The sequence below is a fragment of the Austrofundulus limnaeus genome, unplaced genomic scaffold (genome assembly GCF_001266775.1).
Source record: "Austrofundulus limnaeus strain Quisiro unplaced genomic scaffold, Austrofundulus_limnaeus-1.0 Scaffold134, whole genome shotgun sequence".
Taxonomy (NCBI): Eukaryota; Metazoa; Chordata; class Actinopteri; order Cyprinodontiformes; family Rivulidae; genus Austrofundulus; species Austrofundulus limnaeus.
The window spans coordinates 594,176-614,929 of NW_013952536.1; the positions used below are offsets into that span (position 1 = coordinate 594,176).

Genomic DNA, 20,754 nt, shown 5'->3' on the forward strand with positions numbered 1-20,754 from the left:
GGTTGGGGGGGGGGGCTTTTTTTTAGAGCCAGGGATAATGAGTTCACAATGCGACTAAAAAACAGTTTTGTGAATGTGTTTTCATCCGATCCTTGCAAAGGGAGAATAAAGTTGTTCATCGTTTCACCGCGGTGGAGTTGGGCTTTTAAGGAGGTTTCCTTGATAGTGTTCCGTCGCAGTTTTCCCCTCTTTAAATGCTCTCATGCACCCACCATTGCCTCGCCACTTTGATCTGTGTATCTCTATTGTAACTGGAGATGCTCTGCAATCTCTGTATCGTGGCGATATTAATATTTAATCTGCTGCTGAATAGCAGAGGCCCATTAGGCCCCCTGACGCGGCAAGTGGGAATTGTCCAGAGGCAAAGTGATACAGCTGGGCAATGAGCAGAGGGTTGGACCATAGTCTCATGGGGGAGGAAGGGGAAAGTGGGGGGGGACGTTGTGCATTAATCATTGTGGCTGTGCGTGTGCACGTCGGACAGAACTGTATAGAAAGCATCAATAGTTGGGACAAATGTTGGTTTTATTAGGTGAACGTTCAACTGGTTTGGACTTGTTAAAAGAATTGTCAGACCTTCTTGAAGATTCTTTATTTTTTTCTTTCTTTTTATTCCCAGACACACACGCAAATACTCTGACAGTCAACTTAAAAACAGTGGTGGATGTGCTGTTCAATTAACTTAATGAACTCAGCAAAGTGATCTGTAAATGCAGCTCTGGGATAATCCTAACAAGGAAAAAAAAACAAAGAGAGAGATGGAAAAAATATTACTTAGCCCCCTTTTCCCCCTCTCTTCTGCACTATAGCAGATGGAGTCCTTGGCAGCAGCACTGCAAATGTTTATTTGTGTGTTTTCACTGGTAATTGGAGGATTTTAACAGTCATCATTGTCAGGCTTATAATCACCACCATAAAAGTGCCTGTACGGCAGTAAGTAGCTGGCCTTTTTTTTTTTTTTGTTCCTAACTAGGACCAGACTAAAATTTTGGTTTCTTGTCCCCGCATCAGAGAGAAGGGGTGTAAAGGGTGCTGAACCTGACCCATTTGCCTCACAGAGCAAAACAGTGGTTAACCTGAAAGATCTGCAAATTGATTTGACAAGGACGTTCACAGCAATTAAAAAAAGAAAAATCCAAATCTTTTAGCGTCTGAGCGTATATGAGAGGGTTTTAGCGTAATAAGTGTCTCTTATGGCTCCTTTGGAAATAAATGAAGATAATTTGGTTGAAATTGGTGTGACAGACGGGTAATTTGTGCTGGAGTGTGGAAAGCAGCAGTCAGTTTGAAGGTGTGGGATGTGTTATTTTGAAGGTGATGTGTGAGACGAGCACATCGCCTCTGTGAACTCAATCATATGTTTTGTTTTCTTCCGTTCTTTATTTTGTCAATGACTTATTTACTAACTGATCCTTTTTTTTCACCCCCCCTCCCTCCAATTATTCTTCCCATTGATGCAATACTTTGAACCAGACTATTTAATTGAATAATAAAATGTGTCTTCAGGTTCTCTGGAAGTCAGCACTGTGGACACGTGCACTGTGCCTACCAGTACAGAGAGCATTACCACTGCATGGACCCTGAGTGTAACTACCAGGTGAGCGTGAGTACTTTAATATTTTTTAACATGCACATTTAACATTTATTCAGAGTTCAGGCAAATATCAAACTGCCACCCTCTTTGGTTGAGACCTGCTAGTGATCATAAAATAATTTATTTTCATTAAAAGAGCACGGAGTGATTTATAGCTCAAGCTTTGAAGCTGCTTTAAAAAAAATTTTTTTTTTTGGGACACAATAAAAGGGCTGCGATGATCCGAGGCTAGACAAATAGGATGTGTCTTCCTTTCATTACCGGCCACACCCAGCCAAAGTTTACACAGATGAAAAGTTTATTGGTTGTTGGCCTGCTGAACAAGCTGCAGATATTTACATCTGTTCAGTTTTTTTTAGGCAGGCACAGCTTATCTTTAACAGTTTTTTTAACTGATAATGCTAAAATGTGGTTCTTTTATCTACGTGTTCTGTTTTTTTAAGCCACTGCCACTGTAAGAGGCCTGCCTTTAATCCACTCTCACATTATTAATCTTTCCCTGGTCCCACAGCATGTCATGTACACCACAGTACGGGGAGAAAAACACAAAGCAGATCATAAAACAGGCCTTGTGTTTGCTGAAACATATGGCCAGAGGGAGTAAGAAAAACACGGGTAGATTTGTCAAAGATGTAAAAAAAAAAATCTGTTCAGCGAAAGAGCGCTGCGACTTCTCCCTTTCTTCACAATTTTTTTTTCTCTGAATTGAGCCGTCTTTGCTGTAATCTTCCGCCTGCTCTCGATCTGCACAGATTACCTCCCAATAAATGTTGTTTATGTGGTGAGAAGCACAAATCTGCGCTTTCATTTTCTGCATGAATCCCACTTTACAGCCTGATGAGACACATTCTTGGAGAATACAAAGGAAAATCATTTCATGTCATTATTTAGAGTGTTAGTTCAGGTTATCATGGCAATTTCCATGGTCAGGCCCACATTTCTCTGTTACTTTTGTGTTGCGTGGAAACGCTGATATGCTTTGGAAGGCAGCGCTCGGGATGTCAATACACTGAAAAAAAAAAGTGCTGGCAGGCTGCGATGAGCAGCCCTTTTCAGAGCGATAACTCATGAAATGTTACATGACACACACTCCTGGAATATTATCCCACTGCCAGCCTGCGGGCGATTGGCTGAGACCTAACATTCTCCTTTCATGGGCTTGTACATGAGTAGAGAGTGTGCATCTTGCCACACTAGTGGGAATCCTAAAATAAATGTAGCAAGTGGCTCCCAACCTTCATCACCACTCAACTGAAAATGAGATCTTTTTCCCAGTCAGCTCTCTCCATGGCCTATTTTGGACGGCTTGATGGATCGAATGTACCATGACCACAGTTCAACTTATCTTCCGCTCATCATCCCACGTTAAATACCAGAAAGCTCGTTGTGCAAAACTCAGATCTGGGTTTTTCCACCAAATTAAAAAAAAAAGGATTCAGGAAGTGATGAAGCATTAATTAGTTGGAATAAAAAACTAATGAAGTGTGTGCTCCAACAAGAGTCAGACATTTTAGAAACATACAGTGGGAAACAGTCCAAGAAAAAAGGAAATGAACAGCTGTGTGAGATCTTAGCTTTTATGGAACACATGACACACAGCAATTACCCTACTTTGTACAGCAATTAGTTTCTTTTTAGAATAGTTCTTTCTGATGTGTTTTTTTCTCTCTCAGCTGCAGATAGACGTGGATTAAAGACAGAACTGTCTCATTGATTTAAGCTTCTCCTGTTTCAGTTTCTGTAGCATCAGCTTAAACCCAATTACAGCAGATTTGGTTGCAGCAGGTCTCCATGGAGTGATATTTTTTTATTTTTTTCCCCCCTTCCTGACTCCTGACTGTGGGAAGAATTTCTATTATTTTTTTTATTTGTATATTTAGATGTAATTTTAGAAGGCGGGTCTCATAGCATATTCATTCATCATTACAGCTGAAACCTGCACCAAAAACCGTGCGTTCATGCTTTAATTAAAAATGGAATCATATCTCGGTGAATTGAAAGGGAAAATTTTTTTTTTTTTTTTTTTTGTTTTGGTTGACTTGTTTGTTTGTTTCTGTTGTCTTGTGTTTTCCCCTGTGCACGTCTGAGAAACCATCTGCACGGAACATAATTTCTTCCAGACTGAAAAACACAAGAACTGTGATCTTGCATGTCAATTGATCCATCTTAATTTGAAAAATACATTTTGTTGAAAGATAATAATAATTTAAAAAAAATAACATAGAGACAAGTGCTGTTTGGCCACATATTTCATGTTCAGTATGGTAGCTTCTCTTGCGGTCAAAGACTTGCAGAGCCTTTGGGGCTGCTTTTGGAAAGGACACAACTGTGATATATGCAGAGTAAATCAATAACCACAGAACGTGTCATCTCAAAGAAAAAAAAATGCGACGTCTTCTCCGTTTCAGTGTATACATGTACATCCAGCCCCAGCTGCCAACTGGCTCCTGTGTGCTGCAGCTGCTGCCTCCACAGAGATAAAGTGACTTGTTGCTGATTCTGTGAATGGTTTAAATAAACACCAACCTGTTGCTGTACCCCCAACCCCCCTCTAATTTTTCAGAGGTTTACCAGTAAGCAGGATGTGATCAGGCACTACAACATGCACAAGAAGAGGGACAACTCCCTGCAGCATGGCTTCATGCGCTTCAGCCCTCTGGATGACTGCAGCGTCTACTATCACGGTTGCCACCTGAATGGAAAAAGCACCCATTACCACTGCATGCAGGTACACCATACCGACTCACAACTTCACAGCCACCTACACACAGTAATCCCACAAACTTCTATGACGGGGCACGCATAAAGGCGTGTGCACGCGAACACACAAAAACACCTTTGTGCATTAAATACTGTGTTTTAAAAACACTGTTTATGTGAAGAAACGATGAAAAATGTTGCAAAACTCTGTGTGGATTTTTTTTTTTATTGCCACATGAACACACGTGGTTAACAATAAACCAGAACTCATTTCTTATAGAAACAAAGGTCCCTTTAAATACCTTTTACATCATAAAACTTTATGCGCTGTTAGGGAAACAAAAGCTTCTGCAGAACAACCCAACAGAGATACATGCCTTGTTTTTATCTCTAAAATAGGTTCACAATTTTTTTTCAAGTAATTAGAATCAAGTAAAATAAAATATAAGGGTGAATCCCTGTAAGGCTAATAGTGTTATAGCTTTCGTCTCACTCGCTCGCTCCTTAATTGGCCTGGATAAAATTTAGCAAGGTGTTTATATAAACTACACATTTTTCATCTTTTAGTAGCAAGCAGCCTGCTGAAGATTGTTCCCCTCTTCTGGATTTGTTTAATTCTTTTATTCATCTGCTGTGTATCACTGAGCTGAGGGCAGCAGAGGATGGGCTTGTGATATATATGTTTTTTTTCTTCTTTTTTTTTTACAACGTAATTGTTATTAAGACATTTCAGTCTATGTTTTAACTGTCGCTGAGAACCTGCAGATGTTGGCATCGGCTCCCATGATTTAGGGCGGAAAAAAAACAGAGTGACATTTTCTTCATTGTTTGACTCAGTATGGAGAAGTTGCCCGGTTTGTGTGGCTGAAACGTGTCACAGATGATATACAGTTGCTGCTTTAAATTCAAACATTACCTGTGTTTTCCCCCACATCGTTGGCTCAAACGACTTGTTCTTACCAGAACATTTTAAAGTAAAGACTAAGATAGGGATCTTTCTCTCGTGTGGTTTTCTTTTTCTGCCCCACCACCCCTGATTTTTTTTTCTTCGAGTTACAGTAAGTTTTGTTGCATCTCCACCATCTCACTCCAAATATGATTTTCATTTTCTGAAAGGCTGCTTTGCCAGGAAGATACTGTAGTTTCACAAGCCTTCTGTGACCACCACCGCTTTCAGTCCCTATGTTTTTTTTTTGCGTTTTTTCTTTCCAATTGTCGCAATGATGACAAAGATTGTTTCCAATTTCGGGGTTATTATGAAACCTGTAATGCTCACATGTGCATCACCACAAATTAAAACAATGAATGTGAGAAACAACCTTCTTCTTCTCATTTCTAGGCCACTAGCATTTTCTTAACCACAGTGTACTCCCTTCTCTATATCTTGTACAGTAGATCAGGTCTCTTTAAAGCACAGCATTTCAGAAGCTGCCTTTTTCGAACCTTTCTTGCAAAACGAAACTCACATGCACGCTAACGGCCCAGATCTTGTTTTCCATCACCGTGCTTTGTCTCTGCTGCGCAGGTGGGGTGCAGCAAGGTGTACACCAGCACCTCAGACGTCATGACCCACGAGAACTTCCACAAAAAGAATGCCCAGCTGATCAACGACGGCTTCCAGAGATTCCGAGCCACTGAGGATTGCGGCACGGTCGGGTGTCAGTTCTACGGGCAGAAGACCACACACTTCCACTGCAGGTGCATGGAACTCACAGTGTTGGTTTATTTTTAACTGTAATACAAATTTCTTACACACACACACTCACACACACACACACACACAAAATTTTTTAAATCAGCATAAAAAAATCAACGAGCAATTACTCTTTCTAAAGCAAAAAAATAAAGATTCTGAAGTGATTTAATGACTAAGAAGAGTATTTGACAATTATAGACTTAAAGTTTAGAAGAAAAAAGTTCACAAAACTGGAAAAAATATGTAATATGTAATAATACTAGAAATTTAACTCTATAAAATCATCCATAAAGTGGGGGGTTAGTATTATACACAGGTTATTGATAATTAGATTTTTAATCATTTTTAGCTCAAAAAATGATGATCGTATTATACTTAAGTTCGTATTATACATGAATAAATACGGTACATTGAAAACTAGATTAGTAAGAAATATTTTTGAAGCCAGTTTGAAGTTAGCTTCAGGCTTTTATTTTGAAGAGTATGCTTTCCAGAAGTGTTTATGTTGCATAAATCAAACCATACTTGAAAAAAAATTTGGTCACCAACTTTCCTATAGTTTTAATTTTCACGTGGGATATAGCTATAAATCCTCTCAATGACTAAAATCTGTACTGAAATTTCTAACAGAGCACTTTGCCTAATGTTTGTTAATTTCCTGTTGTCGCTTTTATTTTTCCAGACGCCCAGGCTGTACATTCACTTTCAAGAACAAGTGTGACATCGAGAAGCACAAGAGCTACCACATCAAGGATGACGCGTATGCCAAGGATGGCTTTAAGAAGTTCTACAAGTATGAGGAGTGCAAGTACGAGGGCTGTGTGTACAGCAAGGCCACCAATCACTTCCACTGCATCCGCTCAGGCTGCGGCTTCACCTTCACCTCCACCAGCCAGATGACCTCCCACAAGCGCAAACACGAGCGTCGACACATCCGCTCCTCCGGTGTGATGGGCCTCTCCTCCACCTTCCTGGCTCCTAAGGACGAACCCGAGGAATCGAGCAACGATGACCTGATGGACTTCTCGGCCATCAGCAGCAAGAACTCCAGCCTGAGTGCCTCCCCTACCACCCAGCAGTCCGCCACAGTTCCACACATGCTGACCACACCCACCACCGCCTCTTCTTCCATGCCGGGCCACGCCCTCAAGCCCACCCAGTCCATGCCCGGCGTGGGTCAGCGCATGTCCAGCCTGCTGACTCAGGCCCTGCCCAGCAACATACCGGTCCTCGCTCTTCCCAACACCGCTCTGGCCACTTCCAACCCCTTTTTCCCCCTCATGCCCAGGCTGCCTCTCCAACCGCCTCCACCAGCCCCCAGCCTGATAACAGCCGCGTCCTCTGGGGCCCACTCCCTGCCCACCGACTCCCTAACCCAAAGCGGCTCCACCGTGGGGGGAGACACCCCCATGCCGTCTACCCCAGCTTCCTTCTCCACCTCTTCCATCATGGAGAAGATCTCAGCAAGCAAGGGTCTGATATCACCCATGATGGCAAGGCTGGCAGCTGCTGCCCTGAAGTCCCCCAACAACCCAGACGCAGGTATATCACTTACTGTGCATGTGTTTCACTCAGATACAGGGAAAAAAAGTGTGACCTATTAAATTTCAAAAATTCGTTCAAACATTTGTTCAGATCTTTGGAGGAGGAGTTTTCAGAAAAATTATGGGCAAATATTTTCTCAGCTTTTCAAACAATCTCACTTTAGAGAAAACGATTATTGACCAGGCTGACAAGCTAATAGCCAATCCAAGGGATCCAAATGGGTTCAAAACGAAAATGGATAGTTACCAACGTGAAACAACTCAAACCTGAAAATTGTCATCCCTGTTAATGCAAACACTTTTTCACAAACTGAAAAATGGGTATTACATGATCAAAATTAAACTCATTCAGAGCTATCTACAACAGGTATGATATTAACCACAGAACCCAACTTCAAAATATTAGATTTAATGCTTTAAGGTCAAATATTATCCTTGCATATTTTATTCTGTTATAGCCAGAGATAAAAATAAAATTTAAAAAAAGCATGACACTCAGTAACTTTCTTAGTGATATGATAACCAGAGAGAATACACTAAAAGTGATTGTGGACGGGGAAGGCAAAGTGCACTCAGAGGTCATCGCCTCCCAAAGTGGAGAGAAAAGCAGGAGAACCTCTGCTTTCAGGCTTAAAGGGACAAACCAGAGGCATGGTCCTCTGCTCTGGATTTGTTATTGTGTTGATCGTTTGTTAGATACCCACAATCCATTTGGAGATAAATGCGCTGACAGGGGAGAGTAGAGCCTGTAAAAGTCTCTTATGATGTTCAAAGTGGGGGGCTCTTGGGGGCTTGTGTTGAACAGGTTTCCTCATCATCAGTCTCTTATCTCTGTCTGCCCTCGTTCCAGGCAAATGGAGGTGGAATGAAATTAAGTTCAGAAATTGCAAGAAAAAAAAACATTTTTTGTACCCTCTATGCAAACTGATTAAAAAAAAAAGAAGTGAAATCAGTGAGGTAGAAATGACTCAGTGCACCAGAGCAAGGAAACAGGATTTGATACAAGAAAGACACACATCAGCAAAGACGCACCGTTTTTGAATTTCTAGAAATCGTCCCTTTTCACAAAAACACGTTGCGCGCAAACATGATCCGAATAAGTTTGGAGGTAATTGGCTTGTTTATCGCGTTGCTCCAAACAAAACCTTTTCAAATGAAAATAAAGTCTTTCATTTTGATAATGCACCGCAGAGCATGCGGTCGCATTCATTTAGGAAAGGTTTACCCGACTGAGCAGGTGGGGGGGGTGTGGATTGTTAAGACGGGGCCGGCTCCGGATGCTGGTAGTATAGAGGAAGGATTACAATTCCTGATGGTGTTCCCAGAGCAGGACAGGCCCGGGGAGAAAGCCGGGGCAGCTGCTCCGGGGAGCCGCGCTGAGCCCAGGCTGTCAGGCTTAGCTCCACCTTTGGGCCTCCAAGCAGGTAGCACCAACGCTGGGAAGGCACCTGCTGAGGGTGGGGCCTCCACAGATGGTCCCTTCGCCGCCCCTCTCATTTGACTACAGCTCAGATCAGTCTGCTCGGAAACGCACGGTCTGAAATAAACTCCCCACTCCTCTCAATCACATAGGTTTTCGTAAAAGTTCACACCGACACAGGATGGAGGGGTAGCTGTGGTTTTGTTTCTCATATTTGCTTCATAAAATGTGCGAGCAGGACATTTGGGGCTAAAATGAGGAGGAAGTGGTTTGTGCTTCTCTCTCGAAAAAAAGGTGTGAAAAAAAGTGTGTTTGAAGTTATTTTTCACAGTGTTTATTTTCTCATCGGGTTGTGAAACTGCCTCTTTTACAGTGAAATGAGCCTTTTTCTCATTTTTGCATTCAGTATTTCTCTCTTTTTTTCCTCCTTTTTTTATTAATGTTCCACTCTAATTTACCCCTAAGTGTTTTTCCCAGAGATTCAAGCATCTGAAGGGTTTACTAATTAGACACACGGTACAAATGATCTTTCACAAGCTCTGTATCTTATCCGGAGTAATTACATGGTGGTGCATTATTCCTGGATAATTTCCAGAAAGAAGCTGCTTTGAGTCAAACTCATTTGTTCTCCCTCCTCAAGGAAGTGAATAGAAGAAAATAATTTCACGAAGTGCGTTTTTTTTCTCCGTAATCCAACTTAAAAAGTCAACTTATCTTGGCATTTAGAGAAATAATATTATATCCGGCTTTGTGATCATATGCAGATCATACAGTGAGTGGCTGCTCTTCATGTAAGACGCTCTCATTTTGTCTGCGAGTTGATTTAATTGCCAATGACAAGGCAGGATTTGTCTGGTTAGTTAATTTTGGGTGTACTCTTATCAAGTTGGGGGAAGGGATTGAGACTTGGTAAGCATTCGGTGACCTCAAACCAGACACATTATTGTTTGACTGCTGTTTTCCTTTCAATCCCACCCCTTGTCCCCCACCCCCCAGCCCCTCCAACCTCAGCCTTTGTCAAACTGAACTGACACTGACACTGACACTTCCCCATCTCGTAGCTTTCAGCTGACAAGGCCCAAGACTGGCTTTTCCACTCCTATTCTGCCTGATATGTCTTTGGGTCATCTTGTAACGGGGGCGAACTCTGCTCAGTTTCCCCCTTACGTAGGCTGGTCTTGATGTGTTTTATTCTCCTGCAAAAAAAAAAAGGAGGGGAAAACAAATGAGAGAGTGTCCTCACCAGGCTGAGGGCTAAGGGCACACACTTGGTTGCCCATGACCTTGCCTGTCACTATCCCTCAACACCGGCTCTGATTCCTAAACAACAGATTCTTCCCAAAAAACCCAATATGCTGCCGGTGCGCTCCAGTTGTAATGTCTCAGAGGTGGCACACCTCCCACTCACATTTATTTTTTAAGATAAACCACCATTTATTGCAAGCCAAAAGCTCAGCTTTCTCTGTATAGCCTGAGGGCAAATTAATATTTCAATCCCATGGGATTGGGGAAGGGGGGGCAGAATTCACCTTCCTGTCAGCGTTTTTACCTCAGGTCATCCCCCGGTGTTTATTTATTTCAATTCAGCTCCCCCGTCCTCACACAGAGCATTTACTGAATACCTATTTGGAGGAGACTGTGATAGAGAGGTCACGCTGTTTGAACCAATCTGATTGGCTGTCATCTCCAATCTGACCGACATGGCGCTCCTGTTCCTTGTGGGTATGCTCCCTGGCACTGGCCGCCATCCGTCGACAGGCCAACGAGAAGCCCGAGAAGGTGGGAAGGGAGGGGGGTGGCCAATCTGAGACTGCCACTTTCCCTCAACATTAGCATCTCACTTAATGACCAGTTAAGGGGCAGCTTGGCAAATGAGTTGTGACAAGTGCTGCAGAAAAAGGAGTCTTTTTCCCTCATATCTCCCGCCTCTCAATCACCATTTAAAAGGCTTGACGGCCTGACATAATTTCGCAATAATTATCACTCAGAGGATTCTTTTCGGGCCAGGACAGAAGTCAGATTGGATCTCGTCACAGAGCAGTAATGCTGACCAACAATAACTTTCTTGTCTCGTCTCTTCTCTCCATCTCTGGCGTGATCCTCAGGGAATGGGCAGCCGGCTTCAGCCAGCCAGTTCAATCTGGTTCAAGTAAAGCAGGAGCCCGTGGATGCCAACTCCGGGGCTTCCCAAGACTCCACGCAGGAGCACAGCCTGGACCTGAGCAAGAAAGACCACAGGTAATTCAAGTTAACTCCCAATTTTAAATCTAGATTTTTGGGTTAATATTAATAAAATTACTTATCAATCCTTCAACACCAGTTTTTCCTTTTTTTTCTTCAGAAGACAGCCTTTTTCTTCTTCATTAAACTTGCACACCTTGGTGATAAATAGTAATATTTACTGTTCTCATGCAAATCTTGACGAAACATTGTTCATTTTCCTTGTTCCAGCAATGAATCAAACGGACACCCTGTACCAGCGAATACATCTCTTTTATCCTCGCTTATGAATAAGGTAAGATCCATCCATCAAACGCCTTTCATCCCAAGACAAATTAGCGGGACACGGAGGGGCCTGTTTGTTTTTTAATGTTTCACCGCTAATAAGATGAGTTTGTATCATTTAAATTTTCCAGCCATTTTTCATACGGTGTAATTTTCACTGCACCTCTCACAAATTAATATAATGAAGCAGGAGCTGGGTGCCATGCCAGATATATAGAGATGTTTGTTTTTTGATGAGCTGTTCTGAACTTGCCGTCCATTTTTTTTTCTTCCCCCCTTTATATTTTTCCTTCCCCGCCTCACTCCGCATTTATTTATGGAGTTTATAAATTATTTGATTAAAAAGTCGGAGGAGGGGGAAAAAAAAGAAAAACACAGGAAGGCGCTGCCCTCATTTTTTAACAAGTCTAAATGTTAGCGTATGGAAATTTGAATGTGTGTATGTTCTTGTGAAGATTAAAATGGACGTGGTTTTAGCCATATATCTTATCTGACTGATACAAATGTTCTGGGTGGTTTCCATCACATTGATGATGTAATGGCAGATTAATCTCCATTTTTTTTTGCTCTCAACAACTGATCAAAACCTCCTCCCTCTCCACTGTATGCTTATTTTGCATATACACACATTGTTTGTTAAATGTTTTCCCAGTCATTAAACACAAGCAATTCAACTCTGTCATATTAGACTTCTGGAGTCTCGAGTCGAGCCACATAAAAAACTTAACAGATGCCTCCAGACATTGCTTAGCAAACATGTCTGGCCTGAACTCAAGGAAAAGCCTGGATGTTTGTCATTCTGGCTGCTCTCTGTAGATTTGCCAGATTCAGCATGCATTTGTTTGTTGGTTTTCTCAGCGTCACTAACGTATGCGAGCAGCGATCTTAACAAATGCTCGGCTAACCCAGCGGCTGGTGCTTTGTGTGTGTTGTGTGCATTGTAGATGTCGCAGGTGAACCCTGCCCTCTTCAACGCCATTAACCTAAAAACAGAGCTGGAGGGTGGACAAGCCAACGACTCCTCCGAGGCAGCACAGTATCTGAGCCGGGTGCTGAAGAGGCCAGAACACCCCAATGAGATCTGGAGGACATACCTTCGCAGGTAAAAACGTATATATTTTTGCATATGAAAGCTGTAAAAATACCTAAAAGCACCATCTCAGGGAGTTGTTTTTTTTTTTCTTTTTGAGTGGAATCCCCTTGAAACGTTAATAATCCAATCCTGTCAGAGTAGAGTGAGTTACAGTCAGATAGACCTCCAGACATTTACTGTCAGAAGACAGGACGAGCCAGTTATTATCTTTGTTTGAGAAGCAAATACATTTTTAGTCTTTTCTTTTATCTGTTTATGTAAAGGTTTGACACGGATGACTTCTGTGAGGCTCATTGTGACTTTCTTCAGAAAGTGCACTTTCATTGTGTGGTAGAGGACTGTGGTGCGCTCTTCAGCACTGTGGATGGGGCCATAAAACACGCTAAGTGAGTGTCACGCCGGTTCTTGTTTGGAAAATACACCGCTTTGCTTTATTAATCAGTGTAAAAACGAGGTTCCTTCTCGCCCCTCAGCTTCCACCTTCGAGCCACCTTGAAAGTGAAGCCGGAGTCGCAGTTCAGCGACAGCAAAGAGTCCAGCGAGGCAGCGCCCCTGCAGCCAGTCGCCCCTGTCTCTATAGCCAGTAATCCTTCCATGGATGTGGCAAACCTCACCTCCTCTGGTGGCTACAGCTCTCCTCCTCCCTCTTTGCTGGCCTGGAAGCAACTGGCTGGCAGCATCCCTCAGATGCCCGCTTCAATGCCCAACCTTCCGGCAAACTCCCCTCTGGCCACCACCTCCTTGGAGAACGCCAAGCCACAAGTCAAACCTGGTTTTCTGCAGTTCCAAGAAAAGTATGCGAAGCTCCATGTATTGTTGTTGTTTTCCCCCTGCGAATGTGATTTAACCGTATTTTTCATTTTTATTCACCCAGCGATCCATGCCTGGCTACTGACTGCAAGTACTCAAACAAGTTCCACTTCCACTGCTTGTTCGGGAACTGCAAATACGTGTGCAAGACCTCCGGAAAGGCAGAGTCCCACTGTTTGGACCACATCAACCCCAACAACAACCTGGTCAACGTCCGCGACCAGTTCTCCTACTACTCTCTTCAGTGTCTCTGTCCCAACCAGGTGAGAGCAGCTCTCTAACCGAGCCAGGAGCCACATCACAAACTGTCATCTCTCCGAGCTTTCTAACTGTGAAGTATGCTATCTATTAGACCAGTATTTGAGGTTATTTGACTCGAGGCTTTCACAACCACTGCTCCTCGTCTTCCATCTCTGCTGAGAAAGACAGTCGACTCACCCCAGTAATGCCTGTTTATATGTCAATGATGTCATTTTGACTGCCGCATTCTCCTCTCAGAAAAGGCCAATTTAGCTGATATTACCCAATAAATCATTGTCACTCGCACAGTAAACAAGGCTGTCTGGAATAGGGCAAAAATCAGGGGAATGCTTGGCAAATGAAACCTAAATGGCATCCCCCTGCCTGCTCTCATGAGCCAGTATTTGGAGAACGTTTAAATGAATTCATTAATGTGTCGAAAATCACCCATCTCACAAAAAGTCCCTGCCTCCTCCCCACCCCCTTCCCTCCGCTCCCCCTTCTTCCTCCATTTAGTCTCCAGAACTGAGCAGATCTTATTTGGCCTGGTCCTTTGGGATCCGAGCCTCACAAACAGATGGCAGTGTACAGACATGTTAGAGAAAAGGAGGGGGCTTGTGGGGCGTGATGGAGGAAAGTAATTGTACTTAGAAATGTGGGATGTTTCCAACGGCCAAAAAGGAGAAAAAAAAAGGTGTTGACTTTTGCAGACAAGATAAATCAAACCAAATTAATCATCCGTCTTTGACTTGTTTGTCTCCACTCACAGCACTGCGAGTTTAGAATGAGGGGCCACTATCACTGTCTGAGGCCCGGCTGCTTCTTCGTCACAAACATCACAACCAAGCTGCCGTGGCACATCAAGAAGCACGAGAAGGCAGAACGTCGAGCTGCCAACGGCTTTAAATATTTCACCAAGAGGGAGGAGTGCGGAAGGCTGGGTAAGAATGAAAATTACTTTGATCCTGAGAGCATTTTGGCCACAGAAAACTCCGAGTCATCACGACCAGCATTTTTTATCATGTGTGGATTAAAAGGTGTTATGGCGAGGACAATGTAGATTGATTTGGGCTGCCTGTTGCAAGAAGATGTTCTGTGTTGACAAAGGGAGAGAGACCACTGTTGGCAAACAGGGTGCCGAGCTTTGTAAGCGGTTTAATGGTCGTAAAACAAGGCTGCCTTGTAGATTTTTGTCTCTTCGTTTTTGTATATTCACAATGGCACCTCAAGTCCCAAAGGAAGTCTCGCCTGTACTGCTTTATGAGCAGTAATGTCAAAGAGGGCAATCACATCCAGGTTGTTTTCCTCTTTCTTTTGCCCCCGTCAGAAATGAGCAATTAGGTTTGTGTTTGTTAATTATCTGGCTTGTCTGGTTTGGCCTGTTTGTGCTGTGAAGCTGCGCCTCACAGCCACCGCTGCCATCACACAAACACACACACACACATGCAGAAATGAATTAAAAGTGATCTGTTTTTTTCAGGCGGTTACACAAGCTTTTCAGAACGCAGACACAAAAGCAAACAAAACCGAGCCCTAAACAGCTGTTTTTTGTCCTCAGCCTGATCTGCCAACTGTATTGTTTGGCCAGAGAGGAGAGAAAGAAAAAAAAAACAAACACAACAAAAACAGAACGGATTACCAACACTGGCGCTGTCGTCATAAAGAATTGATGGCTTGTCAGTATCCATGGCAGCAACATTAAACTGAACACCGCTGATGATGTTACCTGGTTTCTGTCTCACAAAAGGGCCTCCGTGTCACAGGGGTTACTGTTATTTGCACAACTTTGCGTGTCTAAAAAACGCCGCGCGTGTGTGTGTAAAAGCTATTCGATGACACAAGCATGTTTTTCCTCTTAAACTGGGTGCCATGGTTACTGACATGCTAACACCTGCCCGGCACGTTACTCTTTCAATTATTTCTGCCTGCTTTTATATAATGGTATTCGATTAACAGGCACAAAACGGAACGATCATTTAATTTGAAATCATAAAGCAATTAGAGGTAGACCAGTTAAAACAAGAGAAAAGAACATAAGACTGTGAAGCAGACAGCAGAACGACGCAGAACAAAGGGAGAAACGACAATGGAGATACTTTGAGAAATGAATTTAATATGGTAATAATCGTATATTTACTTTGGTTTGGAGGGATGTGTGCATTATTGGCCCACAGAAAATGAGAATTTATTTATGTAAATTCCTAACTGAATAAAGCATGTCAGTGTAATAAAAGAGCTCCACAGGTTTAGTGCACAGAAGCCTTGACTTGCTCAGTGTGACACCAGTGATCTAATAATCCTCCTACGTGTACACTCCAAAACACTTTAAAACCAGATCCCTCTTTTGTCTGCACTATATCATGAAATTTAAAACAAATAAATAAATAAACAAAACTAAAAATATTTCACTTTGTGTAAAATCTAATCAGAACGCCTTCGCACCGGGTTTGTTGCCTTTTAGCGCTTTCGCTGGTTTCGGATGCCTCGCCACGAGCCGAAGACGAATCCATCCGCTAACGGAGAGCTGACAGCTGTTGTTTGTTTTCTCTTTGGCAGGTTGTAAATACAACCAAGTCAACAGCCACTTCCACTGCATCCGAGAAGGTTGCCAGTTCTCCTTCCTGCTGAAGCACCAGATGACCTCGCACGCACGCAAACACATGAGGCGGATGCTGGGGAAGAACTTTGACCGGGTCCCGTCCCAGGTACCAACACAGGAACAAACCGCTGCGATGCCCGGTTTCATTCAGAAAATCAAATGCATTGTATTGCATTGCGGTTTTTTTTTTTTTTTCAAACTAGAAATATTTCCGTGTAATTTAGACACATTTCTATTTTTTTCCCTATTGTTTTGTTGTTTGTGTTTCCTGTAAACTGTCAGATTCTGGAAAGATTCTCTTAAAAACAAGAGTACCAGTAATTTTTAGTCATACCAGTCAGTGACACATTGGGTGCGACATCCTTTTATAGAAATTTGCTCACTGGAGTGAACACAGTCTTTTTCCTCTAAACCACCGAAGCACATTATGTACTCGGATTTAAGCATGTCGATTTTCTTGTTTTGTTTGTTCCTTTTTTATTGTATTGAAGTCGTCATAAGACAGAACTAGGAGGTTCATTTTTTTAATACTTTTGACTTCCAAAGAATTCTTGTTTGAATGCCAAAAACCAACACTCCTAAAAATGTCTAACAAAGTAGTAGTCTAGAGATGACTTCTTTTTTTTCCCCCACTCAGGTGATGCCGCTTGGTCAGAGAGTGGACGAGATGCAGCACGCAACCAGTTTGGTGTCTGGATCCATGGCAAACCAGCCTGGGATTGCCTCCAGCTACTCCTCTGCTGTCATCGATGAAACCGATGACTACTTGGACTACATGGGAGGGGGAGGAGGCAGCCCCTTGGGGCTCTCCTCTGAGTCCTCCAACCAGGACCGAAGCTGCACCAGCACTCCTGTAGGGATCGACAGCTCTCCAGCAGGTGAGAAGTGCACCTCTTCTTGGCTCGGTTTTGATTTAGTGTAACGATCAAATCAGGTTTTCCACAGCCTCGCTTAATCCACGCTTTAGCTTCTTCTGTCAGAAAACCAGTAACTCATCATTTCATCCATTTGTTAATCATGCTTTTCCTGTATGAGTTGTTTGACTTACGATCAATAAATATGAGTCATTATACACGAGGCTGATGACGAATGCTGTTCTCTTTTGTTCTGAGTTGTGGACGAGACATTTTGCAGTTTGCTTGGTCATCGTCATAAAACCTCCATTCTGAGCATCGATGGCCTGAGTTATCGATCTTAAGAAACGTTACAGCTTTTTCTTTTGGCCAGAGATCACCATGCCTGTGGCCTGATGCCAACTTTAGCAATTTTAGTTGGCTGAACAGAAAAAATAAAATAAAATAAAATATAAAAATTGTAATCAAAAAATGCTTCTATTTTCTCAAACTTTGTTCCATTTGTTCTTTTTAATCTAAGCCTGGCTGTGATTTTCACATTTCCTCACATGTTGCCAATATGATCCACTGCTCTCATCATTGTTGTTTGGCCTGCTCTTTGGGTTACTTTGTCTTGAATGGGCCTCATTTGTTTCATTCTCTTATCTTTTATCTTTCCCCTTTTACCTCCCACCCCTTTGTGTGTGTGTGTGTGTGTGTGTGCGTGCGTGCGTGCGTGCGTGTGTGTATGACTTGGCCCCTGTTTTTATGTCTTTCCCCCCCTTCTTGCCTGTCTTTCACCCCTTTCTGGTCCACCTGTCTCTCCAGGACAAGGCTACCCCACCACCACTTCTGCTCCTACCACCCCTGCTGACACTAGCGCTACCCACAATGCACCTCCTTCTTCCCCTCCTCCACCACCTCCTCTGCCGCCACCACCGCCTCCTTCCTCCGCTCCTCAGCCTGGCCTCCAGTTCCAGGCCCCATCTCTCTCCCCCGCGCTCCTCCGGCCTCCTCTCCCCTCGCTCCCATACCTCCTCTCTCCATCCTGTCTGTCATACTCTCTGCTCAGCGCCTCTCTGGGAGCCACTCGGAGTGTTGTCATGCCAACCAACACACCAGCTTTCAGCCCCATCATTGCCACTCCGTCTCCGGTTAAAAATGACGTCCCTATAGTGCAGGATGCTGCAGGTACTTATCCCCGGCACAAACCAACTCTGCAGCTGTCACTCTCATTTACTGAGTCCTTTGCAACGTTTAACTGTGTGATCTTACACTTTTTTTTCTGCAATATTGTTCTGGAGGGATGAAAGAATAAGGGGCACATAGAAAAGGAAAATTTATGTGAAATTAATGCAGCTAAAAGAATTGATAAACTTGTTCCAATGGCACCTTTGTGTGTGCTCTCACTTTTGGCATTGCTAAGACTGAACCACAGAGCTGTAAATTTGGCACCTGCTCCACGAAGCCTGGGCCTTGTTTAGTTTCCATTAACAAGGCTGCATCAGCAGCTTCTTATTTTAATCACGCCTCAAGTTTTATCGAGGCCCACTGCTTCCTGTCGTACAGAACAGGGATCGCATCATTAGCAGTGACCCCAGGGTGTTGCAAAAGGTGGGTGCCCCCTCATAAAACAACGCAGAGATAAGAGGATTGGTTAAGACTCACTGCTCCGTCTTTGTTTGGAGGCTGGAGACACTCTGTAAAAGTGTCATGTTCCACAGTCAATCTATCATTTACCCCCCCTCCCTTAATCATTCTGGGAATTAGGAATAAAAAAAATTATGGCTCTCTGTGCTTACTCAGCTGCGAACCACTTCTGGCTGAGTAGAGTTCAGCATTAGAGTTTTAACCTGGACAGTAATTTGCTTGTAGTTTGTGGGTTTTACTTTGCGAGTCGGCTGATTATGCTTTAATGTGCTTGCTTCTTTCTTTTAGGCAACACCATCACCATGCCCACGGCCGTCGGCGCGAAGAAGCGCTTCTGGATCATCGAGGACATGTCGCCGTTTGGCAAGCGCCGCAAGACTCCCTCGTCCCGCAAGATGCTGGACGAGGGGATGATGCTGGAGGGCTTTCGGCGCTACGACCTGTACGAGAACTGCAAGGACTCGACCTGTCAGTTCTCCCTGAAGGTCACCCACTACCACTGCACGCGCGAGAACTGCGGCTACAAGTTCTGCGGCCGCACCCACATGTACAAGCACGCGCAGCACCACGACCGCGTGGACAACCTGGTCCTGGACGACTTCAAGCGCTTCAAGTCCTCGCTCAGCTGCAACTTTCCGGACTGCCAGTTTTCCGGCAACAGCACCCACTTCCACTGCCTGCGCTGCGGCTTCCGCTGCACCGACAGCACCAAGGTGACGGCCCATCGCAAGCACCACGGCAAGCAAGACGTGATCAGCGCCGCCGGCTTCTGCCAGTTCAGCTCCAGCGCAGACTGCGAGGTCCCCGACTGCAAATATAAGCTCAAGTGCTCGCACTTCCATTGCACCTTCCCGGAGTGTAAGCACACGGTGGTGGGGATGTCCCAGATGGACTCCCACAAGAGGAAGCACGAGAAGCAGGAGCGAGGTGAGCTGCCGTCGGTGTCACCGAAACAGGAAGGAATGCACCACCTGGCAGGGAACGTGGCGGCCGTCGTCCCTTCCTCCCTGAGCCTCGCTACTTCCTCGCCTGGCGGCCTCCACGGGTTGTCCCACAACATCAACAGCAGCGCCCCCTCCATGGTCTACCAAACGGGCAGCATCGCCTCCGAATACAACCATTCTTACCCACCATCCTCCATCAGCCTGGACAGCTCGCTCAACCTGGGCACTGACACCAGCAGCTCCTTGTTCTTCCTGAAAAACGCAGCCGGTCTGGGTCTCAGCGACTCGCTGGACCTCAGTAAGAAGATGATGTGCCGCAACCCCGCACCCCACCTGGGTCTGCCAGCCGCTCACGACGACACCACGGGGACGTCCGGAGAGGCGGAGGACGACATGTCACCAGAGGAGGAGGCGAACGCTGAAGAAGAGGACGATGAGGAGGAGGACGAGGAGGAGGAGGAAGACGAGGCCGAGGATGATCTCAACAGCGACTCTAATGATGATTCACTGGCAGAGCCCGATGGCGAAAAGGACGACGACGAGAATTTTGTTGCTTCCATTAACCACACTCATACTTCCCACTTGGAAAAGCAAGACATTGACCCATAAAAAACAAACAATATAAACAAACAAACATAAAAAACAAGAGAGACTGTAGGAACTACAGAAAAGACCCTGTGTACAATGAACAGACAAAAGAAAGTGGCCTCATTCATCCTGTTTAGAGACTTCCAATGACAAAAAAAATAAAAAAGTACAAAAACAGCAGCGTTAAGAAAACGATGGCTCAAAATGATTCATCATGATGTTTACAAAATGACCAACATTATTAATTCAATTATGCATTAAATCTATATATATATAAATGAAGACACACACAGAGTTAGGCCCCTCCCCGTTTTACATGTCGGGACAGCAATGTAAAGCATTTTACAACACATCAGTCTTTTTGTGTGCGTGCATGTTTGACTTTAATTTATTTTTATTCTTTTGTTTTTTTTTTCACATTTTTGTGTGTGAAAAAAAAACACTTTAGAAAAACAAAAAACAAATCTCTCTATATAACTATATAATGTAGGTGTGTGTGTGTGTGTGTGTGTGTGTGTGTGTGTGTGTGTGTGTGTGT

General features: G+C 43.9%; 1 protein-coding gene across 9 annotated transcripts in view; it reads left to right on the forward strand.

Moving 5' to 3' along the window:
• Positions 1-20,408, forward strand: part of casz1 (castor zinc finger 1) — a 179,863-nt gene extending 159,455 nt beyond the window's left edge. For 6 of the 9 annotated variants that reach the window (XM_014015776.1, XM_014015775.1, XM_014015777.1 and 3 more), the window contains 15 exons: positions 1,507-1,603; positions 4,158-4,322; positions 5,820-5,992; positions 6,673-7,532; positions 11,060-11,192; positions 11,406-11,469; positions 12,404-12,561; positions 12,816-12,938; positions 13,026-13,346; positions 13,427-13,625; positions 14,372-14,543; positions 16,159-16,307; positions 16,839-17,079; positions 17,863-18,225; positions 18,973-20,408. In XM_014015776.1, the coding sequence (XP_013871230.1) occupies positions 1,507-1,603; positions 4,158-4,322; positions 5,820-5,992; positions 6,673-7,532; positions 11,060-11,192; positions 11,406-11,469; positions 12,404-12,561; positions 12,816-12,938; positions 13,026-13,346; positions 13,427-13,625; positions 14,372-14,543; positions 16,159-16,307; positions 16,839-17,079; positions 17,863-18,225; positions 18,973-20,237 (4,483 nt within the window). In that variant the 3' untranslated portion in view covers positions 20,238-20,408. The remainder of the gene's footprint in view (positions 1-1,506; positions 1,604-4,157; positions 4,323-5,819; positions 5,993-6,672; positions 7,533-11,059; positions 11,193-11,405; positions 11,470-12,403; positions 12,562-12,815; positions 12,939-13,025; positions 13,347-13,426; positions 13,626-14,371; positions 14,544-16,158; positions 16,308-16,838; positions 17,080-17,862; positions 18,226-18,972) is intronic. The other 3 variants (XM_014015773.1, XM_014015778.1, XM_014015780.1) reach the window with 3 other exon arrangements.
• The last annotated feature ends 346 nt before the right edge of the window (positions 20,409-20,754 follow it).